The sequence below is a fragment of the Aquarana catesbeiana genome, linkage group LG02 (genome assembly GCF_042186555.1).
Source record: "Aquarana catesbeiana isolate 2022-GZ linkage group LG02, ASM4218655v1, whole genome shotgun sequence".
NCBI classification, from domain to species: Eukaryota; Metazoa; Chordata; class Amphibia; order Anura; family Ranidae; genus Aquarana; species Aquarana catesbeiana.
Window position 1 is genome coordinate 307,998,424 of NC_133325.1, and position 22,972 is coordinate 308,021,395.

Sequence of the window (22,972 nt, forward strand, 5' to 3'; positions counted from 1 at the left end):
CAATTGGGTGCGCCAATTGGTCATTCTGGCCTATGGTCTGAAACGTAAAGCTCCCCCCTTTAGGGTGAGAGCTCATTCTACCAGGGGTGTAGGAACCTCCTGGGCTTTTCACCATTGGGTACGTGTGGCTCAGATTTGTAAGGCTGCTACCTGGTCTTCAGTGCATACATTCACAAAATGTTATCAAGTGGATGTTCGAGCAGCCAACGATTCGGCTTTTGGGCACATTGTAATGCGGGCTGCCGTATAAGGTCTGATAGCTATTGTTTGGTAGGGTGTCTCCCTCCCCTCAAGGCTATTGTTCTGGGACGTCCCAGTAGGTAATGAATATTAGCCTAACTCTGTCCCATGATGTATGAAAAAGAAAATCGTATTTTTTTTTTTTTGTCATATTTACCTGTAAAATCCTTTTGAGTACATCATTGGACACAGAGATCTCTCCCCTCTTTTTTGAGGATTCAGTGCTTGCTACAAAATGGATGTACTTCCTGTATGGGAGGGGTTATATAGGGGATCACTTACTGTCTACCAGTGTCCATTCACCTAGAGATGGCGTATAACCCAGTAGGTAATGAATATTAGCCCATCTCTGTGTCCCATGATGTACTCAAAGAAAAGGATTTGACAGGTAAGTATGACGAAAAATCCTATTGACGGGTAAGTGTTACCCCTCCCAGTCAAAAAGATTTGTGTAATGCAATGAAAATGGTGTTCCATCGCTGTTCCCATTTGCAGTTAATAAAAGTCCTCCCCAAATGCAAAATTGTACATTAAAGCAAAAAAATTATATGGTGTTCCCTGGAGTAATATTAGGTTTTTTTTTGGTTTGCATACTCAAATACCCATACGCATCAACAAATGTGCCTCAGAATATACAATATGATAGGTGTGTGCATAAATAAATTAAGTGTGTGTAGTTTTGGCAGAGTGCACTTCACTAAATTAATGTGGCTAACGGGGATTTACACAGGAAATCTTCAATATGTATATGAATGTTCCAAGGATGCAGCTCTCAGATAAGATTTATTAAAGTACAAAATTGGAGTGTGTTGTACAAAGCAGCTTCCATTTTTTAGCCCTTTGGCAGCCTATAAACACATCTAACAAATACAAGGAATAAATGCAACATATGAGTAGACCGGGAAAGACCCACGTTTCTATAGCTGCAGTTTAGGCTATCTTTCAAATGACCAAGCATACGAAAAAGAGAAACCATTTGTAACAGGTCTGTAACCATCAGGCAAGAATCAAAAGGCAAAGTGTATCAATCTGTGTAATAGTCCAAGGTGATCTACAATACAAGCACAAAAAGGTGTCTTAAGAGGGGCGGGGGGGTTAAAAAACAAACATACATACTCACCTAGATGGCTGCAGCATGGATCTGGTGCTGCAGCTGTCCCCCGCCGGCTCTACACTGAGTACTGGGCAATCAAAGACCACTGATCACTCAATTCTTGGTCTTCAGTGAGCAGAGAGCTAGTGACTGTTCTGCTCAGGCCCTCAGTGGCGTGCTGAGAAGCTAAGCCAGCTTGCCTGTTGGACATCTGGGCAGATCCAGACATTGTTGAGATTCCTGCCGAGCCTAAACTGGCTCTGGGAGGTCAGCCGACAGTAGGCAACTCTTTGCATTTTCTCAATGAATGCAAGGCATTATTTATTTGGATGAGGTGGAGAGGCCAGGGTGGTGATGTCACAATTTTATTCCTGTCCAATCAGATAACACTTGCATTCATTGGGAAAATGCAATGTGTTCCCTGAATGCTGGTTGTGCTAGGGGCGCAAGACCACCTGTGTTCTGTAAGCAGCAGAGCAGCTACTTGGCATCGGACACAGAAGCTAGAGAAGCTGCAGTGATTTCCAGTTTCCAGGGGATCCCACCGGTATGGCACATACACACTTAAATTGTCCAGAATTGCAATAACTAAAAGTTCACCATTTTAATTTTGCTTGCTTTTCCAGCACAAGGAAAATACATGAGCTTGCGCAGATAGATTTCAATTGAACCTCTCTTCCCTCTTGCACTGCAACACATTGAGCCAAGTCCATGGAACTGGGGCATTTATGTTGTAAAACATTAGAAATGATACTGTTTTTTTTTTTTTTCTCACAATCTCTACCTTCTCTGTGAAATATAGTCCTAAATTGTCGCTCTTGCTTCTTGTTGGCATCTGTTTTATTTTTACAGCAAAACGTTTAGCAGCTTATCAGGAGGTAGAGTCTGAAGAAGAAGATAATGGCGTAAAAACAGCAACACTTGTTAGGCGGGACAGCAGTGGCAGCCATCACAGTGTAAAAGCAGTTCACAGGAGTCAGAGTACCAAGACTCACAGGCGGACTGGTAGCAGAGCAGAAGCTATGAAGGCCAGTATCCTTTCTAAGCACACAGCCTTTAGCAGTCCCATGGTAAGTATTGGTGAATAAAGACTTTCAATATATTAAGGTTCCTTACCAGCCTTAATTGTGCTGATGACTCCATTATTGAAATGCATTTAACATCAGTTTAAGAGATATTTCAGACTACTGTATTTCCAACATGAAATGGATGTCATTACCTGTGCCTCCCCTATGTCACAATGACTGGAAGATGCAATTTAAGATTTTGACTACAGGTGGAGCCCAAAACGATTTATGCTGTGACTATTTAATGTAAACTGTAAATTAAATTGAATTAATTGAGTTCTAGATTAGACCTATGTGCAGCTTGCCATGAGGCTGGAGGTCTTGCTTTTGGCAATGGGGAGCTAGTTCTTCTTTGACTACCCATAAACACCAATGCATGCAGTGAGTTAAAGTGTGTGTTTGTGTGTGTGTGTGTGTGTGTGTATGTATATGTATATATATACACACACTATCACAAAAAAGTGAGTACACCCGTCACATATTTGTAAATGTTTTATTAAATCTTTTCATGTGACAACACTAAAGAAATTACACTTTGCTACAATGTAAAATAGTGTTGACGAGTCACATGACACCGGGGAGAGAAAATGGCTAATTGGGCCCAATTTGGACATTTTCACTTAGGGGTGTACTCACTTAATGGCTGTGTGTTGAATTATTTTGAGGGGACTGCACATTTACACTGTTATAAAAGCTGTACACTCACTACTTTACATTGTAGCAAAGTGTCATTTTTTTTTTTAGTGTTGTCACATGAAAAGATATAATAAAATATTTACAAAAAAATGTGAAGTGTGTACTCACTTTTGTGAGATGCTGTACATACCACAGAAGAACAGCTGGCTAATTTTATTTTGTACTTCACATTCTTATACTTTAATAGTGTGTGTATATACAGTAATATAATTCCCAATTACATTGTAGCTGCTGACTTTTAATAAGGACACTTACCTCCAGTGAGCCCGCGATGTCTGCCCCCCGAGGCTGATCCATCCATCGGATCAGCTGCCAGCGCCTCCATCTTAACAAAGGGAACAGGCAGTGGAGCCTTGCGGCTTCACTGCCCGTTTCCTACTGCGCGAGTCACGTGGCGCTTTGTGAATGGCCCCGTTGTTTTCTGGGACACACACACATGTCCCAGAAGGCAACGGGGCCACTCGCCGAAGAGGAGGAAGCGCTGCGGGATAGGAAGAGGCAGATTAGGAAGACTGCCTAGCAACAGGGGGTTCAGATAAGTAAAAAAATGTTCGCTTTTTTTTTTTTTTTTTTTTCAAATGCTTTTTTCTTTTAAAATTTTTTTAAGAATATTAATTTTTTATTTTAGGGTGGCCCTCCGCTTTGTAAGGTTTAATTTTATAAGTGGTGTTGCGCAATTCCTCTGCTGCCTCAGTGTGAAATCAACATAAAACCTTCATACAATATATACAATGGTTAAAAGTGATGAACAATATAAAACATAAGCTATGCATAATAAACCAAAACATGTCAATAGTTCAATAAACTAGCAAGTGTCCAAGTGATCTATTCCAACATAGTATAAAGTTCTTCTTTGTTAAAATCCAAAAACTGCTGTGCTTTGTGGATTTTAACAAAGAAGAAAAGTTTACACTATATTGGAATAGATCACTTGGACACTTACTAGTTTATTGAACTATTCACGTTTTGGTTTATTATGCATAGCTTATGTTTTATATTGTTCATCACTTTTAACCATGGTTTATATGGTATGAAGGTTTTATGTTGATTTCACACTGAGGCAGCAGAGGAATTGCGCAACACAACATACATCCTTAAATCTTCTACACGTGTAATTGTGAACACATGTAGGTATTGCAGTATGTGTGTATGTATGTATATAGATAGATAGATAGATATGTGTGTGTATATGTATGTGTGTATATATATATATATTTATATTTTAATATTTTTGCTTTATTTACGTCATCACTATTTGTATATTAATTTGAAAGATATCACTATGTACTAGTTCACTACCTGGTAGCGCAGGGGGACTACCCACAAGTATAAAATAAAACCTGTTTTCCTTTTTTTACTAAAGGAAAAAGATATCACTCCTGACCCAAAGCTTTTAGAAAAAGTCAACGATTGCACTAAAGCTTTGAAGATTGTGAGAAACCGAGAAGATCTCCTTTCCAGGCTCACTCCAGAACTTATGGATGTGTTTGACTTTTTTGTCGCTTTGACTATCTGCAATACTGTTGTTGTAACTTCTCCAAATCAGCCTAGACAAAAGGTAATAGTGGACAGAATTAACTTTTTGCATGTGCTATCGTTGTTCAGATTATCAAAACTTACTCCCTGCATCATGCATTGTAGCAGTAGAAAATCTAGCTATAAAAAGTTTCAAAGCCCAAAACCTTTAAAGTGGTTTTAAAACACTCACATATACCCAATGAAGTGAATAGCCTTTTTTCTTTTTTTTTTTTTTTTTTTTTGACCTATTAAGGTTACCACCACTGGGGGGCTAGTGTCCTGGTGGGCAAGGTATGCTAATAATTTGCCCGCGCGCTCCCCTTGTTCGAACACACATTGTTTTAAGAAAAAGAGTTTCTTTTTAGCTTTTTCGTAATGTAGCTGGTCTAAGAGACAGGTGTGGAGCCTGAGTGCCATTGCTCTGTCCTGAGTGGGGTCTTTATGAAATTCCCTTGCTAATAGATCTACTTTGTCTAAGGCCTGATCGAGAATTAGGTTGGAGGAGGCTTTTATTCTGTTTATTCGTGAGGAGAGGACAGTGCGAATATGTAATTTGTACGCTTCCCAGACATGTCCCACTGGGGCAGTGTTTTTGTTAACATTAAAGTAAAATTGCCATTCTTTGTGTATGTCCTTGATCTTTCAACATTGATAACCAAAAGGGGTGGAGGCGCCAGGTTCGAGGTCCTATGTTCTGGGTTAGTTGCAGTGTTGCCCAGCAGGGGGCATGATCAGAAAGGGATCTAGTGTGGTATCCTGAGCCTAATAGTCGGGGAAGCAGTATATCAGAAATTAGGATAAGGTCAATTCGGGACATGGTGGAGTGAGTCGCCGAGAAGCATGAGTATGCCAGGTCGTGGGGATGACTGTATCTCCATGTATCAGCGAGAATTCTTTTAGTGTGCGCGCTAGCCTGGTAGTATCAGGGGGGTGGGCATTCTGACTTGACTGTATTCTATCTGTCTGGGGGTTCAAAATCATATTGAAATCCCCCAGCCAAACAGCAGGTATATTGGGGTGTTGTGCCATATATATAGCAGACCCTCTGTGATTAAATTAGATTTATACGGTGGAGGTATGTAGAATGCCATAATCAAGTATTGTGAACCATATAGTGTGCAGTGTAGGAAGACAAAGCTACCTTGGGGGTCTGTGCGTACCGAGATCAGTGCGAAGGGTGCAGTTTTAGCTAGTGCTTTTAGCACTGAGACCCCTCGAGAGTAAGGAGAGTGGGTGGCATGAAACGCCCATCCTATCCAAGGCTGCTTCAGCGCAAGCTGGAGTTGTCCTGTAACATGTGTCTCAACTAAAACGGTGATATCTGCACGATATGTTTTAAGGCAAGTAAAAACTGCCGTGCGTTTTAGTTTGTCTCGGATCCCACGGATATTCCAAGTAAGGAATTTTAGGTTAGCCATATTAATGACATATCTAGTTTTTTAAGGATATAAAGAAGGTATGTTGCAGGGACACATGCCACCCCCCTCCTCTCCAAGACAAATATAACACCTCCTCTCCCTTCCTCAGGGTAGTACACACATACATTCACTTCATTACATTGCAGGTTATTATTCATGTTCTTTAACTTAACTTCAACCTTAACATTTTCCCTTCCCGCCCCCCCCTGCCCTCAGTCGCCCAAACTTGACTGGGGCTTGCATCCCAAAACTTGTGCTGCTGTAACAAAAAGGCATTGCTTGCAAGACATTCAGAACAGAAAATAAAAAACAGATGCACATTGAACATGTCAGCACCAGCGATAGCCTATTGGGCAGCGCCAATGTCGACATAGCAAACTCCCGTTAGGGGCGAACAAATACTGGATAGTAATCCAGCAATGGAACAAACGCAGTGATAGTTATTCAGCAAATTAGGAAAACTTCATAAACTTGAATCCGTGCTCCACTGTGGCATCTAGCAATGGACAATGAGCAAAGTTTATTTCAAACACCATATACATTGTGTGATGGTGGGGCGATAGCCTTTTCTCTGCATTCCATTCTGGTACAGTTAGGTGTATGTTGAGGATTTAAGAGGAATAAAAGGAGGAGGAGACTGGTTAGGTGATCCAGGATATTTGCCTGCTTAGGTTAGAGATGGCCGCCATGCAGGCAGTCTTAAGAGAAATGTACAGTTCCTGTGGTGCGGGTCATATATTACTTAAGCAGTAGTAAAGGCATAGTGGTGTCACAGGTTTTTATCAGTAGAGGGTTGGAATCATTGATAACCAGGTTCGGGGCAGTTTATTGTGGTTTTCTGTGATCATCCATTAATATGCAGATTGGGATCATTATAATCACACCTGTGGATGCATGTTATGTCAGTCATGAGAAGTAGTGCATTCAAGGGATTATAAAGTGGCACTTGCGTTGTTTGGCGGGCTAGGACATGCTTTAGGCAGGCTGGTTCCTCTGTGCGTCTTGTTGGTCCAGCCACGCTGATGGCAGAGCTGGATCCTCAGTGTACCCGATCTTCGCCTACTATTCGGAGGCAGGCTGGGAACAACATTGCTTACTTTATATGATGTGTTCTTAGGCAGCGTTTAATTTCTGAGAATCGTGCTCTTTGTCGCTGGACCTCTGCCGAAAAGTCCAGAAACGCTGAGATGGATTGATATGGGATGTTTCCTTTTAGTCTGGCCAGACGTAGGATCGCATCTCGATCCCTGAAATTCAGCAGTTTTGCGATATAAGTACGTGGGGGTGCCCCCTCAGGCGGGCTGGCATATGGTGGGCCCGTTCCACCACAAATGTGACCGAGAAGGCCTCTCTACCATATGTTGCAATCAGGAGCTGCTCCAGGAAAGTGGCCGGGTCTGTGCCCTCAGAGCCCTCCGGTGATCCAATGAACCGGAGGTTGGACCTGCGGGCCCGGTTCTCCAGGTCATCGTGCTTTTGCGCCAATTGTTGCAGCTGACGCTGCAAATCCTCTTGTGAATTCTGCATGGGATATAATGTGTCTTTCGCCCGCCCGATTCTAGTCTCAGCCTCAGTGACCCGTTCTCGGAGTTTTGTCATGTAATGCCTGATTAATGAGATGTCCACTCTTGCCTCCTCTATTTTGGTTGTTAAGGTGGATTGGCATAGAGATATTGCTTCTAATACCTTTGCAGTGCCGTCCGGCTCCTGCACTGTAGGAGAGGCCGCGTGTTCTGCTGGCACGGTGCCATCTTGTCCCTCAGTGTCCCGCTCCATCCTCCGGTACCGTTCCAGCGATGAGGAGGCTTTGTTGGTCCGTTTCGGCAGGGGCATAGTGCGCTCGGGTTACTGTGCCAGAGCCCACAAGTTTTGGGGGAAGATTCCAGTGTTCTTAAGGTGCAGGATAGGAGTAGAAGGATCTGCCACAAGCGGAGCTTCAGTCACGCACGTCCGCTCACATCGCTGTCCAGGCCACGCCCCCCGAAGTGAATAGCCTTAGATGATACACAGAGATTAAACAAATCTCCCTACATAGGTTTTACTTGTATATCTGCCGTCTTCAGCTTTCTACTCTCTTTGGAAAGTACAGATTGTGTTTGAAATCTTCATCTTTCAGCAGTACTTAGGGGTGGTTGGAGTCTGGACATACACATTGTGAGACCTGATTGGAGGAAAAGGACTCTCCCCCCCCCCCCCCCCCCCCCCTTTCCACATAAACAGAGGAACGAAGGAACATGCACAGCTGTGTTCTGAATAAACGAGCTCCCTGCTAATCTCCCTCCCCAACACACATTTTCAGCTACTGTTATCGCATGTATCTGAAAACTTCTCAGAAGTGACTCATGCTGATAACAGAGGAATGAAGCGCCAGAGTGAAACGACACTTGGAGCTTTGGAGAGAGATAAGTAAACACTACAGATATATATGTGCTTAGTTCAACTGTCATAAATGGTTTACAACCACTGACAAAGAGTGAGAACTTCAAGGTGACACCTGAACAAGAAGTGAGAGAGTGCAGGTGCCACTGGACAGAAAGACAAAGAGCAAAAAAATTCTTTGATTTTACCCTTCTTACTTGTAAGTAAATGTGATTTTGTTGCTTTTTTCAGCATATCCTATAACTTATTGCCTGTATCTGACTCTTTGTCACCTAGACAGGGATTGACAGAGGAAAAAATTGGAATTGAAGATGACAGCTTAAAATGACACTTATCAGTCAGCTGAACCTAAAATGGTTTGTTCTGCACTTTCTCTTTATGTGGATGTGACCATCTTGGTAAAAGCAGAACTTTTTGGTTCCTCCTGCACGTCTAACCTCCAGCAAGGCAGTACAGCAATGACCTAACTGAATATAACTTAAGATCTCATACTAAAGATATACAGCTGTGACACTGTAGGTACAGGAGTGCCTAGATGCCCTAACATACCAGGCAGTGTGCTGCTATTTTTCAGGAGGAGTTGCAAATAAAACATGGATTTTTTTGAGTATTGCTTAAGAAAACTTGTAAATTCTAAATGTTCCCTGTAACATAACCAGTTTTCACTTTTTGAGTTCAGTTCCACATGAGGGGCTTGTTTCATATGGTAGAGTTGTGCAAACTGCATTAATCTGAATGCCAATCCTCTTTCTAGTTGCTATTAAGGTTAAGGGCCCTTTCAGTACCATCTTAAGAGCATTATAGGCCCCCGGTCACTGGGGCCCTGTCTACACAATCACGCACGATTGGCCATCAAATGCAGCCTCACTGTTCCCCACCATTGCCGCCTCACTGTTCCCCACCATTGCCGCCTCACTGTGCCCCACCATTGCCGCCTCACTGTGCCAATTAATACAGACTCACCATCGCCTGGTAACACACACACACAGCGGGCATCTCCTCCCTGTGTATCACGGAGCTGGCTGGGTCTGTGTTGGGCGGCCTCGCTGTAACAAGGTCCCGCCCCCCTAGACCAGCTCGTGTGATAGCCGTAACACTGATTCAATCTATTATTACACGAGCCGGTTTTAGGGGGGCGGGACCTTGTTACAGCGAGGCCGTCGCACACAGACCCAGCCAGCTCCGTGATGCACAGGAGGAGAGAGGGAAAGAGCGGAGCACTACATTTGCAACTCAAAGCGGCCCCAGGGCAGGCGGCCTACCGGGCCAGTCCGGCCCTGGCTGGGGTCGCTGGGCAGGTGGGGCCCCCGGGCAAAAAGACGGCCCTGGGCCCTTTCAGACCTTTGCTGTGGGTTATTGACTTTTGTACTGTGGAGTTAAATTGGCTAATGGTTTGGGAAGAGCTGGGCCAAGTGCAAAGAGACTAAACATCCTTTTCTGTTTTTTAACCTTTTTTTGTTTTTAAAGGTTCGAGTTCGGTATGAACTGAAATCTCCTGTTAAGACTATCGAGGACTTCATCCGTAGGTTTACCCCGAGCCGACTCACTTCGGGATCAAATAGTAGCAGTTCATCAAGTCTTGCCACTAGCAAATCTATGCAAAGAATTGGATCAAGTATTTTGTCATCCAGCTCTATTGAAGGCAATTTTATTAAGTTAGAAGGAAAATTCTCAGGCTCTCAACAGACTACTGTTGTTAGTCAGGACTCTCAACAAGGAACTAGAGTCACGGTTGATGGACAGGAAGGAGAGTTGCGCTATGAAGCAGAGAGTCCTGATGAAGCTGCTCTTGTATATGCTGCCAGAGCATATAACTTTTCTCTTGTTGGTAGACTGTCTGACCAAGTAACTGTGGAGTTACCGAACTTGGGGAGACTAAGCTTTGAACTTTTGCACACCCTGGGATTTGACTCCACCAGGAAACGTATGTCTGTGGTTGTCAGACATCCACTTACAGATGAAATTATTGTTTACACTAAAGGAGCAGATTCTGTTGTTCTCGACCTTGTCCAGGCATGTCCTAAAGGTAAGAGATGGTATGCCTTTTTTTTTTTTTATTTGGGGTGTGGTGGTTGGGGGTTTTAATCTTTTTTACATAATTAAAAAAAAAAAAAAAAAAAAAAAGAGCCACACATCTAAGTGGTCAGGATTTGGCTTTAGGCCTCCCTCACAGGGCCAGATACAAGAGGCTGCCGGATTCCTGTGTCCACATGTGACTGGCCCTGTGAAAGAGACCCACCCTATTCTGTCGCTGTTTGACTTTTAAGCAGCAGAGGCAGAAATGTATTAGTGTATATGTAAACCCATTGTAATCTGTTCTTGTGAAATGAGTAGCAGATAGAACCATGTAAACCACTGTCTATAGGTATTGTACATTATTATAAAATGATCTATCTTATTCGTACAGGACACAGGCAGAGTATTTTTATATAGGTTGGTTTAGATGGGTATTGTAGACGTATACCTTCAGGTGATTGGACACTGGCAAAGCTTGAGAGGACATGTTCCCTAGGTACCTACTAGAGCTGCATGATTCTGGCCAAAATCAGAATCACAATTTTTTTGCTTAGAATAAAAAGATCACGATACTTACGGCCTAAAATCTTCACATTATACAAAAAAAATTGGGCTAACTTTACTGGTTAGTTTTTTTTGTTTTTTTTATTTCCCAAAAAATTGCATTTGAATGACTGCTACGCAAATGCAGTGTGACATAAAATATTGCAACAACCACCATTTTATTCTCTAGGGTCTCTACTAACAAAAATATATATATAATGTTTGGGGTTTTCTAGGAAAAAAGTTATTTTAACTTGAAACCAACAAATGTCAGAAAAAGGTTTAGTGTTTAATTGGTTAAACTTCCCTCATTTACACACCAAAGTGTATTCCTTTGATCCAAAGGACAAATTGTTGCAATATTTATACTTAAGTTCCACTGCTAAAGAATGTTGTGATTCTTGGCAGACTGCCCGTTTTTTTTTTCCCTTTCTTTTGACAGCTGTCGGCTTTAGCAGAGCAGAGAGAATTCTCTGCATAGAAAGAATTGGGAAATACTTTGTCAAGATCGCAACAGGAAAAAAATTGTGATAACTATTCTTAACGATTAATCCTGCAGCTCTAGTACCTACCCTATAACTATACCCCACTCGGCGTCTTCAGTTTTGTGCTAGTGTCTAAGGGTGGTGGACCTATTCTCCTTCATAGAGGAAACCTCTCTTGGCTTAACTAGTTTATTTTTTCTTTCTTATTTTATCTTAAAATTCTTCAATGAAACTCACTGTCTTCTACTGCCAACAGAGATGCAGTGTATCCAGATTGGCTTAATCATGGTAAAACCTGGGGAACCATACCTGGTTTCTACGCTGTGGGGACAGCCTGTAATGTTGCTTTGGGCATTGGATCCTGCAGGGGCGCTCACCTTAGCACATGGTGCAATGCGTAGTAGTCAGCCACAGCATGCTATACAGCTCTAGAGACATGGTCCATCGCTATGGGACCCATAGCGTAATTCCACTGTGACAGACAAAGCCTGGACTTTATATACAGTCCAGTTTCATGGATCAGTAAGACAGGGTCACCCTGCATCTCTGACTGTTACTGTAAGAATGGGGCTTTTTTGGAATGCATTCACCTCGCAGCGTGTACTTTTTAAACATGGTGCTAAAATTCAACCACTCAGAGCTTAGTCTCAGGTGGATGATCAAGTGTTACATTACATCACTTTACCACTACTTCCGCCTAGAACTAGGGGTGCACCGAATGGGTTTTTTGGTGCCAAAACCGATAACAAAAATGACTGTTTTTAAAAAATATTTTTATACAGTAGATTGTCAGACACTGGGGACATGGTACAGGAGATGGTCAGCGACTGCAGACGTGGTACAGGAGATGGTCAGCGACTGCAGTGTGGTACAGGAGATGGTCAGCGACTGCAGTGTGGTACAGGAGATGGTCAGCGACTGCAGTGTGGTACAGGAGATGGTCAGCGACTGCAGTGTGGTACAGGAGATGGTCAGCGACTGCAGTGTGGTACAGGAGATGGTCAGCGACTGCAGTGTGGTACAGGAGATGGTCAGCGACTGCAGTGTGGTACAGGAGATGGTCAGCGACTGCAGTGTGGTACAGGAGATGGTCAGCGACTGCAGTGTGGTACAGGAGATGGTCAGCGACTGCAGTGTGGTACAGGAGATGGTCAGCGACTGCAGTGTGGTACAGGAGATGGTCAGCGACTGGGGACGTGGTACAGGAGATGGTCAGCGGCTGGGGACGTGGTACAGGAGTTGATCAGCGGCTGGGGACGTGGTACAGGAGTTGGTCAGCGGCTGGGGACGTGGTACAGGAGTTGGTCGGCGACTGCAGACGTGGTACAGGAGATGGTCGGCGACTGAAGAGATAAGAGATCAATGCAGCCTCACCAGTGCCCATCAGATGCAGCCAGCCTGTGTGTCCCCAGTGCAGCCTACCTGTGCAGGGGAAGAGAGGAGAGCCGCCGCCGCCTGGTTGGTTAGAGCGCCGGGAACATCACAGCTTTCATTTCAATAGCTGTGTGTTCCCCGACGCGTGCCGTCACATACAGCCCCTCCCCCTTGTCCGGGGAACTTTGATAGATCACCCGTCCAATCCTAGGACGGGTGATCTATCAATCACCCCCATCTATCAAAGTGCCCAGACAAGGGGGAGGGGCTGTATGTGACGGCGCGCAGCGGGGAACACACAGCTATTGAACATCGCAGCTTTCATTTCAATAGCTGTGTGTTCCCCCCCCATGCGCCATCACATACAGCCCCTCTCCCTTGTCCGGGCACTTTGATAGACAGATCACCCGTCCAATCGTAGGACGGTGATCTGTCTATCAAAGTGCCCGGACGAGGCGGAGGGGCTGTATGTGACGGCGCGTGGCGGGGAACACACAGCTATTGAAATGAAAGCTGTGATGTTCCCGGCGCTCTAATCAACCAGGCGGCGGCTCTCCTCTCTCTAATGTGCTATACGACACCCCCATAATGGGTGGCACCAGGGGCGGAGCTCTGCCCAGGCCCTGCCCCATTTTCGGCAGCATTATCGGCCTTTTTTCTCTTTCGGCAAATTGCCGAAAAGGCCATTTTCGGACAAAATGTTTCGGCGGCTGAAATTTCGGTGCATCCCTACCTAGAACCTTTATAAGGATTCTTTACAGAAGTTCTTGAGTTGTATGTGCATAAGGGGGCGCTAAGAAACAAACTGATATTATGATATAACCAAATACCAATATAGTGCAACATTCATAAGCTGTAAAACAAATTAAATATATAAAAAATGCAAAATTCATCAAACTGTGAGACAACATACAAAAATAATTACTTAAAGTGCAAGGTGCTAAATTCCAATCAATTAAAGTGTCAGTAAATAGAAGTCCTTTTTTTTAAATGCAGTTCATAAAATCTTCTCAATCAATGGGATTACTTTTTAATAAGGTGTGTTGAAAAACCATCACCAGCTTAATATTCACCCGATAGTGCTCAATTGGATGTACACTCACCAGAGAACCATGACCCCTTTAACTAAAAAGAGGGTCAAAAAAACACCTGGGTTTGTACATTTCCTTTAGGATCTCCTGGCTCCTCCCTGGGATTCTAGATAACGCTCCTTCTCTTCACCATGGCACCACATAATAAAAGAAGGGGGACCAATAGAGTGTAATATCGTTATTAATAGATCACAAATACAAAATAATAAAAAGCTGCTTACATTGTGGAGTGCCTTGCCCAACTCTAGGAATACCCGCTTTAATATGTTTTTGGAGATGCCGCCACTCTGCTCGCTCTTTCGATTTTACAATTACACTTTACAACACAAATTCAAATTTATTTTGAAGTGGCGTGAGGTATTTCTAACCTTTTTTATATCCTGTTCTTGAGTACCTGACTGGTACTGGTACTAAGCTCACTTGTAGCTATGGTGAATACTAGCAACATCCAATAGGGCTGCAACTAACGATTATTTTCATAATCGATTAGTTGGCCGATTGTTTTGATTAATTGGTTAATAACCTTAAAACAAAAGTGTGGTGTATAATTTAGTTAATATGTAAAGATTAAAAAAAAAAGGCAATTTATTCTTAAATATCTCTATGCAGTGGTAAATATAAACAACCAACTATATGGTTAGGGAGCAAAATATTGAATCCACTCTGAGAATAACAGACAGAAGAGATATACTGTATATACACTATTAGAGGAGATATACTGTATACACTATTAGAAGAGAAATACGGTTTGTTGGCCAATTCGTTGTTGAGCAGATTAAAAAATACAAATTGCTACAAAACCGCATTACATGCTTTTCTGCAGCTTCTCCATTGAAGTATATTGAACCTAAAAAGCACCGTTTTTTGCATTTAAAAAAAAAAAAAAAAAGTCCTTGACCCTTTCCAAATACGCAGCGGCTGAAAAAAAGCATAGATGTGAACATGTCCCATAGGAAACCTTGTTAAATGAACTGTAGTGTGTTTCTGCAAAAAGCACCAAAAACCACATAGATGTGAACCAGGTCTAAGACGTTTAGTAACATAATGGGGTTATGTTAAGAGAAACTAAAATGAGCCCTTTATAATACAAAAAAAGCAAATAATCGCTACTGTAAGGGGTTCATTTTTTTTACTGTAGAACGGTGAAAGTAATATTTATAGTAGCGATTATTTGCTCTTTTTGCACTATAAAGGGCTCATTTTATATTTTAAACCACATTATGTTACTGGCCGATTAATCGATTATGAAAATAGTAATCGATTAATTTCATAATCGATTAGTTGTCGATTAATCGATTAGTTGTTTCAGCCCTAACATCCAATCACTTTCAAAATCTTGCCGCCTCAACCTCGACAACATCTCCAAAATACACCCGTTCTAAACCAATGACACCACAAAGCTTCTAATTTACTTCCTGGTTATCTCTCGCCTCGACTTCAGCAACTCGCTCAATATTGGATTACTTTTATATACAGTTCGTTGAAAAGGTATTCATACCCTTTGAAATTTTGCCATGTTACAACCAAAAATGTAAATGTAATTTTATGTGATGGACCAACCCAAAGTGGCACATAATTGTGAAGTAGAAGGAAAATGATAAATGGTTTTCAAAATGTTTTACAAATATGTGAAAAGTGTGGCGTGCATTTGTATTCAGCCCCCCTGAGTCAATACTTTGTAGAACCATCTTTCGCTGCACTTACAGCTGTAAGTCTTTTTGGGTATGTCTCTACCAGATTTACTCATCTAGAGTGAAATTTTTTTGCCCATTCTTTGCAAAATAGCTCAAGCTCGATCAGATTGGATAGAGTGCGTCTGTGAACAGCAATTTCCAAGTCTTGCCACAGATTCTCAATTGGATTTAGGTCTGGACTTTTGACTAGGCCATTCTAACACATGAATATGCTTTGATCTATTCTACACCACTCCATTGTAGCTCTGGCTGTATGCTTAGGGTCGTTGTCCTGCTTGAAGGTGAACCTCCACCCCAGGTCTCGAAGCTTTTGCAGACTGTAACAGCTTTTCTTGAGAGAATATTGCCCAGTATTTGGCTCCATCCATCTTCCCATGAACTCTGACCAGCTTCCCTGCCCCTGCTGAAGAAAAGCTTCCCCACCATGTTTTATAGTGGGGATGGTGTGTTCAGGGTGATATGCAGTGTTAGTTTTCCGCCACACATAGCGATTTGCTTTTAGGCCAAAAAGTTCAATTTGCTGTGTCCCTCACATGGCTTCTCGCAAACAGGGCTTTTTTATGGCTTTCTTTCAACAATGGCTAAACAATGGCTTTCTTCTTGCCACTCTTCCATAAATGCCAGATTTGTGGAGTGCATAACTAATAGTTGTCCTGTGGACAGATTTTCCCACCTGAGCTGTGGATCTCTGCAGCTCCTCCAGAGTTACCATGGGCATCTTGGCTGCTTTTCCCCGATTTAATGCTCTCCTTGCCTGGCCTGTTGGTTTAGGTGGACGCCCATGTCTTGGTAGGTTTGCAATTGTGCCATACTCTTTCCATTTTCGGATGATGGATTGAACAGTGCTCCGTGAGATGTTCAAAGCTTGGGATATTTTATTATAACCTAACCCTGCTTTAAACTTCTCCAACTTTATCCCTGACCTTTGTGTTGGTCTGTCACATAAAATACATTTTACGTTTTTGGTTGTAAAATTTCATGGGGTATGTATACTTTTTTAAGGCAATGTAGGCCATTCCCCCTTCAGGCTATCATGAATGCTGCTGCCTGACTCCTCCACCTTGCCTGTGTCTGCTACACCTCTCTGCCAATCCCTCCACTGGCTTCTGATCATCCACCAAATAAAATTCAAAATACTAACAACTTCTTACAAAGCCATCCATAACTCTGTCCACTCAGTTACATCACTTGCCTAGGCTCAAAATGCCAATCAAATTGTTCTCTTCTCCTCCCAAGACCTCTCTAGCTCCCTTGTCACCTCCTCCCATGCTCTTCTTTGGGACTTCTTCTCCCGAGCCCCTAGCTCCTCTAAATGCAGAGCACCTGCCTCTTCTTCCCAGGCTTCAGATTCTAAATTCAGGCCTTCCTTTCGGCATAGGTATTGGCCTACAAAGGCCACCAAGCCTTCTCCAAAGCCCTCTTCACAAAGAGGCACCCTCACTCACAGAGTGGAGTGATGTCTGTCTGTTACAGTTTGCCTCTCTCAGGGATCCAGACCTGTGGGTTGAATCGGTTTCAAAAGGGGTACAAAATAGAGTTCAAAACTCTACCCCCCTCACCACTTTGTTCTTTCAAAAACTGCCCAAGGACAGCCACATTTGAATGCCCTGAACCATCTTATCACAGAGAATTGTTGTGCCAGTACCACCAGAAGACACAGGATTTTACTAAAACTTGTTTACGGCACCAATGCCCAGTGGGGGTGTATATGCCCTATTCTAGACTTAAAGTCCCTCCACAGATTCAAGTCAGTGTTTACAAAGGTCTTGGCAGTTCTTGCCCTTCTCCGAACTCAGGGCATCCAAGTCACAGGCTATTTTGATGACCTTGTTTTGAAGGACTCAACAGCCCTCGGGGCCATTCAGATGTTTTTTGCCTTCTGCTGGGTGATCAGTTTCAACAAATCTGCTCTCCAGCCTTCTCTTCTGGAATAAAAGGGTTCTTCAGCGCTTTGTATACATTTTTGGAGCTATCTTTACCACAGCATAACAACTCTTATACTATACTACAAGGTCAGCAGGCTTGCTAGATTGGTCACAAAACACTCTGACACAACCAATTACTACTCCTCCTGCCCTCACCATTTCCAACAAAAATATCAAAGTGAAGACCCCTCGTACTTCGGTCTGAACCTGGACACCTCCCAAGCAAAAGTCTCTTCTCCCAGAAAAGAAAGTTTTTTTTCTCCAAGAGCAGATGCTTGAGATTTGAGTTTTAAGACACATCCCACAATGAGATTCTCTAAAAGTTTTAGGCCTAATCATAGCCTCCTTTAAGGCAGTACCATTCTCCCAATTTCACTCAAGAACTTTCCAAGTCCACCGTCTTGCCAAGCTGGAAAAAGCAGGCTCTTTCTCTGGATATACCCATGCTCCTCTCCTTGAAAAGCAAGGAATTGGCTATATTACTGGATCACAACTCTGGCCCTAACAATGGGGAAGTCTTTCCTTTCCTGTCAGTGGAATGTTTTTATAACACACGCAAGTCTTAGGGTGGGGAAGTGTGTTCCTATCCTGAACAGTCCAAGAAACATGCTAACGGGTGGCAACCAAGCACCCCATTAACATCTTGAAGTTCAGAGCAGTCCATTTGACCCTGCAGCACTGGACTCCCCTTCTGAAGGGGTACCCAATCAAGGGGTTTTCTACACACAGGTCTTAACATGAACTTTGTCTTGAGCACTCTCAAAAGGCAGGTCTTGGCCTTAGCCATTCTTTCAAAGGCCCCTGGCTTCACGCTCCCTTATAAGAACCTTTTTTCACACTGTACATCATATTGAGCCCCACAGCTTGGTTTTCTCTACCCTGCAGAAACATCTCTTTAAACCTATCAGGGATATTACCTTAGAGGATCTGTCCCACGTAGTATTCTTCTTGGTCATCATCGCTTCTGTCAGATGTGTTTTTGAGCTTGTGGCCCTTTCCTGTAAAAATAGCCTTTCCTCATACTTCACAATGACAAGGTTGTATTGCACCCAAAGCCATCCTTTTTTCCCACATGTGGTTTCAGTATTCCTCCTCGGTTGTCCTACCATCCTTATGCCCCGACTCCTAAGCATCCAAAGTATATTACCTCGACGTAGTCATAGCCATTAAAGAGTATACCCTTAAAGCAGGTCTCTACAAACTCCAGACGCCTCCCCAAGTTTCGTCCTGGTTTCTGGGCTGCCTCCGAAAAAAAAAAAAGTTTTTAGATCCAAAAAAATGGTTACACCCAAGCCAGGGTGGATTTGATTTAAATCGACTCGCTTTAAATCATAATTTTTAAAGAGCAACTGTCATCTCTGTCAAACAGCGGCTCCTCCGCTGACCCGCTGTTGACTCACCGACGGTCCCTTTCACTTTAATGGAATGGCTGGTGATGCGGCAGTGACTAACTAGGTGAGGGATGTGGTGGCAGCAGGTGAGTGGCTGTCCACTAACAGGCGCTGCCATGATGATTTCTGAAATGACAGGTGCTCTTTAAATGTATTGGCTTATTCTTGGTGGTAGTTAGAATCTTTAACATTTGCAAACAAAATGAAGGTTTCCTATTTAGAATAATAAGCTGTCGGGTTAGTAAAACTGAGATTTCAGAACATGTTCAATCATACAGTTTGCATTGTACATAGATTTGTAAAACAATCGGATAAAGGAATATTCCTCAACTTTGTTTTATCTCGTGGTTACTGTAACATTGTGTGAATGCATCAATGCAGTGCATGTTATCTCAGCTTGCAGAGCTTGGATTCATTGAATGAGTTTACCAAAAACTTAAATATTGCAGAATGTACAGCCTCATGCTACATAACTAAGCTCCATTTCATGCTGAATAAGCTAAAACTATTAATGTATCTTCAATAGAAAACGATCTATAGATAGATTTTTACCCCCAAAAGCATTTTATTAAAATAAATTTGATAAAAATTAGAAAAAAGATTGACACCCCACCCCCAATATATGCACGTAAAAACTTAAACTTATGCGGTGGGGCGCCTACGCCTGTAATTGTTGATTACGTTGAAAGCATCACCTATGGAGTACTGACATGTTTAAGGTTTGACATGTTGGGTATCTATTTACTCAGTGCGACCTCTGCTTTTATGTTTTACCAAATAATTGTGTAATTTTATTGCATTCTTTTGTGCCCCCTAAAATAACTTTTAATGGATGGGGTTTTTTTTTTTTTTTTTTTTTTTTTTTTTTTTTTTTTTTTTTTTTTACTGAAACTTCCTAGACCTTTGTGGTAATATTGTGTAACCTAAAAAAAGAACTACAACCATTTTATTCTCTGGGGTATCTGCTTTCAGAAAATATATAATGTTTGGGGGATTTATGTAATCTTCAGGCCTAAAAATATTTTTTACACTTGTGCAAAAAATGCAAAAACGGCTCTGGCTGTGAAATGGTTAACTGCTTACAATACAGGGCACTTATACCTCTTCCTGCTCAGACCAATTTTCAGCTTTCAGCGCTCTCACATTTTAAATGACAATTACGTGGTCATGCAACGCTGTACCCAAACAAAATATTTATCATTTTTTTCCCCAACAAATTTGATCACCTCCTGAGGTTTTTATTTTTTGCACTACAAAAAAGAAAAGAATGAAAATTTTGAAGAAAAAAAAAAGTTTTTCTTCTTTACAAGGTTTTGTAACAGAAACTAAGTGACTGTTGAGGCAGTGCTGAGTGGCACTGGAGGGCACATATAGGCGGCATTGATGGGCATCACTGAGCACGGAGTGGCATCCCTAATGGGCTCTGGTGGCCTTGGGTGTGGGGGGGGCTGCACTGATGATCAATCAGTGTAGACCCGATTATCCGATCGGCTCTCCTCTACTCGCTTCTGTCACCGCGAGTAGAGGAAAAGCCGATACACGCCTTTTTGCTGTTTACCATGTGATCAGCTGTATCCAATCACAGCTTTTACAGTGTAAAGAGCCTCTGTTAGAGGCTTTTTACCTAGATCGGAGATGCGGTGTGACAGACTGACACACCACACCACCGATCACCAAGCTGCGCGCCCCCGCGGCTTTTCCTGCTGGACGTCATTGGAACGCCCAGCCAGGATAACTGAACAACTTCATTCTGCTATAGGCTGGGAGGGAAATGGTTAAAGGATAAGTTCACCTTTGGGAACATGTTACATGTTCCACCCATAAGATTTGTTTAAAAAACTAACTTTTTTTTTAGCTGGCTCCTAGGTTCAAAGCTATTTTTTGTCAAGCCCTGTCTTAAAGCTACTGCTCCAATCAGATAGACAGATTCTCTGTTTGTTCTGTTCTCTGGGCTCTGCAAGGGACACCCTGCTTCAAAGTCCAACATCAAACGATGGATAAGAGATCTAATCGCAAAAGCTTACATTCTGAAAGCAAGATCCCCTACGCTTTCACACACCCATTCCACCAGATCGGTGAGAGTGTCCTGGCCAATTTGACACTAGGCTACTTTAGCCCAGGTTTACAAGGCTGCCATCTGGTCTTCTGTTCTTACATTTCAAAGTTTTAACAGGTGGATGTCCAGTCTTTTGCAGCTGCAGCTTTTGATTGCAAGGTTCTTGTAGTGGCACTCTGAACCTTGGTCTTCTGACCCTTGCTGTTTTGGCCTCTTGGTACAATTAGGTTTGCCTCTTTTTGTTGCTTACATTTCCTGTTCATTGCTTGAGAGCATCCCATTATGTATGAATACCCTACCTGTCCTGTACCAGCGGTAAATCGCCGATAGTTTAGAAGTTTAAACGTTACTGCATGCTTTTCCTGGGGCCATATAGTGCGCTGTGGCAGTCATGTGGTATAGCAAAAAGATGGTTTTAATCGCCAAGAAAAAACAGGGAATAACACACGTTAAAGTCATTCCTTTTTATTTTAAACGAGAAATTTTATTTTTTAAAAATCCCTCTGGAGATTGGTATATGAAGGAGGAGCCTTTCTCCGTCAGCTTGCTGGAAGCGCCCACAAGCCGATAGTGTTATATAGGGGAGCTTTCAGAGGCGATAGGAAAGGATGCATGGCTTGCTTAGATGGAAAAACCGCTTACCAGTAAGATAGATAATGAAATGGCAGGATCTGGAAGGTATTTACTAGCAAAGAGTATACTAATATAAGTGAGGTTAAGCACATAGGTAAACAATACTTTAAACAATAACATTAAAAAAAAATGTGGAGTTTACTAACACTTATAACTAGAAAAATTTACTTTATAGGACTAATAAAGTCAGTTTTTTCAGTTATATTTTTCCTCAATTTCTCAATAAGTTAGGGCGTGGCGCTTTATTTTTGTACACCCGCAGTGCCATCCTGCGTTGGTGTGCTTAACTTTTTTCTTATTTACGAACACTTAGATCTTTTGTCCAATGTGTCTCACCGCTCCTGTTTAGCAGTTTATCTTTAAAACAGAATCGATAAATGTCATTGTGCTTCACTCCTGTGATTTTTTTTTTTTTTTTATCTTTTCTTTTTGGTGCTTCACAGGTAAAACGTGAAAATTACTTCAAAAATCCTGATTATTCTACTCTTTCCCCACCTTATACATAAAACATAAGAAAAGGAAAATTTGAAAGCATGTCTGTGGTGAAAACCACTACAGCACTACACACTCGCCACATGACATACATGCCACTAGCAAACAAGCCATTCATATACATCCTTATTCATCATTATGTTTCGAGTTCTTATTCACTGGTTACTGACATTTGTACTGTATACATAATGCAATTTGTGATTTCTTGGTAATGAATAGAAGAATTAGAAGCTTGTATGTGTGTCTCAAGGACACTGAATACTGCCCTCCAAATCATCATCAAACAATCTTGTAGGATATATTGTAGAACACAATTGGCTTTATACATTAAGATTTCTAATGAAAATGTTCCCCTTCAAGCAATCTTTTAAATTCTACTTCTAATGTCACTTAAACCCCTTTTACATTGAGGCGCTTTACATGCTCTATAGCCCCTGCATACCGACTGTAAAGAGCCTCTCCTGTCTCTAATCTTCTAATCATCTAATCTAAACCCTCGGGCTTTCACACTGGAGCGGTGCGCTTGCAGGAAGCAAGCCGCATCTTTGCAGCAGTGTATACACCGCTCCTAAAGTGCCCCTGCCCATTGAAAACAATGGGGCAGCACCGGCAAACCGCCGCCACAGCGGCGATTTGCGGGTGGTTTTAACCCTTTTTCGGCCACTAGCAGGGGTTAAAGCCGCCCCGCTAGCGGTCGAACAGCACCGCTAAAACGACGATAAAGCATCACTAAAAATAACGGCACTTTACCGCTGACGCCTGGGCACTTTCAGTGTGAAGGGGCCTTTAGAAAAGATTGAACACAAATAGCAGACTCTAAGGGCCCTTTCACACTGGGGCGGGGGCGTTGTCGGCGGTAAA

The 22,972-nt window shown here is 42.5% G+C and overlaps 1 protein-coding gene across 1 annotated transcript in view; it reads left to right on the plus strand.

Annotated features, from left to right (window-relative positions):
* The window catches only part of ATP10A (ATPase phospholipid transporting 10A (putative)), a 256,901-nt gene that overhangs the window by 120,721 nt on the left and 113,208 nt on the right, over window positions 1-22,972 (plus strand). Inside the window, exons 8-10 of the mRNA XM_073614639.1 lie at window positions 2,186-2,403; window positions 4,460-4,654; window positions 9,879-10,437. Coding sequence (XP_073470740.1) covers window positions 2,186-2,403; window positions 4,460-4,654; window positions 9,879-10,437 — 972 coding nt within the window. The remainder of the gene's footprint in view (window positions 1-2,185; window positions 2,404-4,459; window positions 4,655-9,878; window positions 10,438-22,972) is intronic.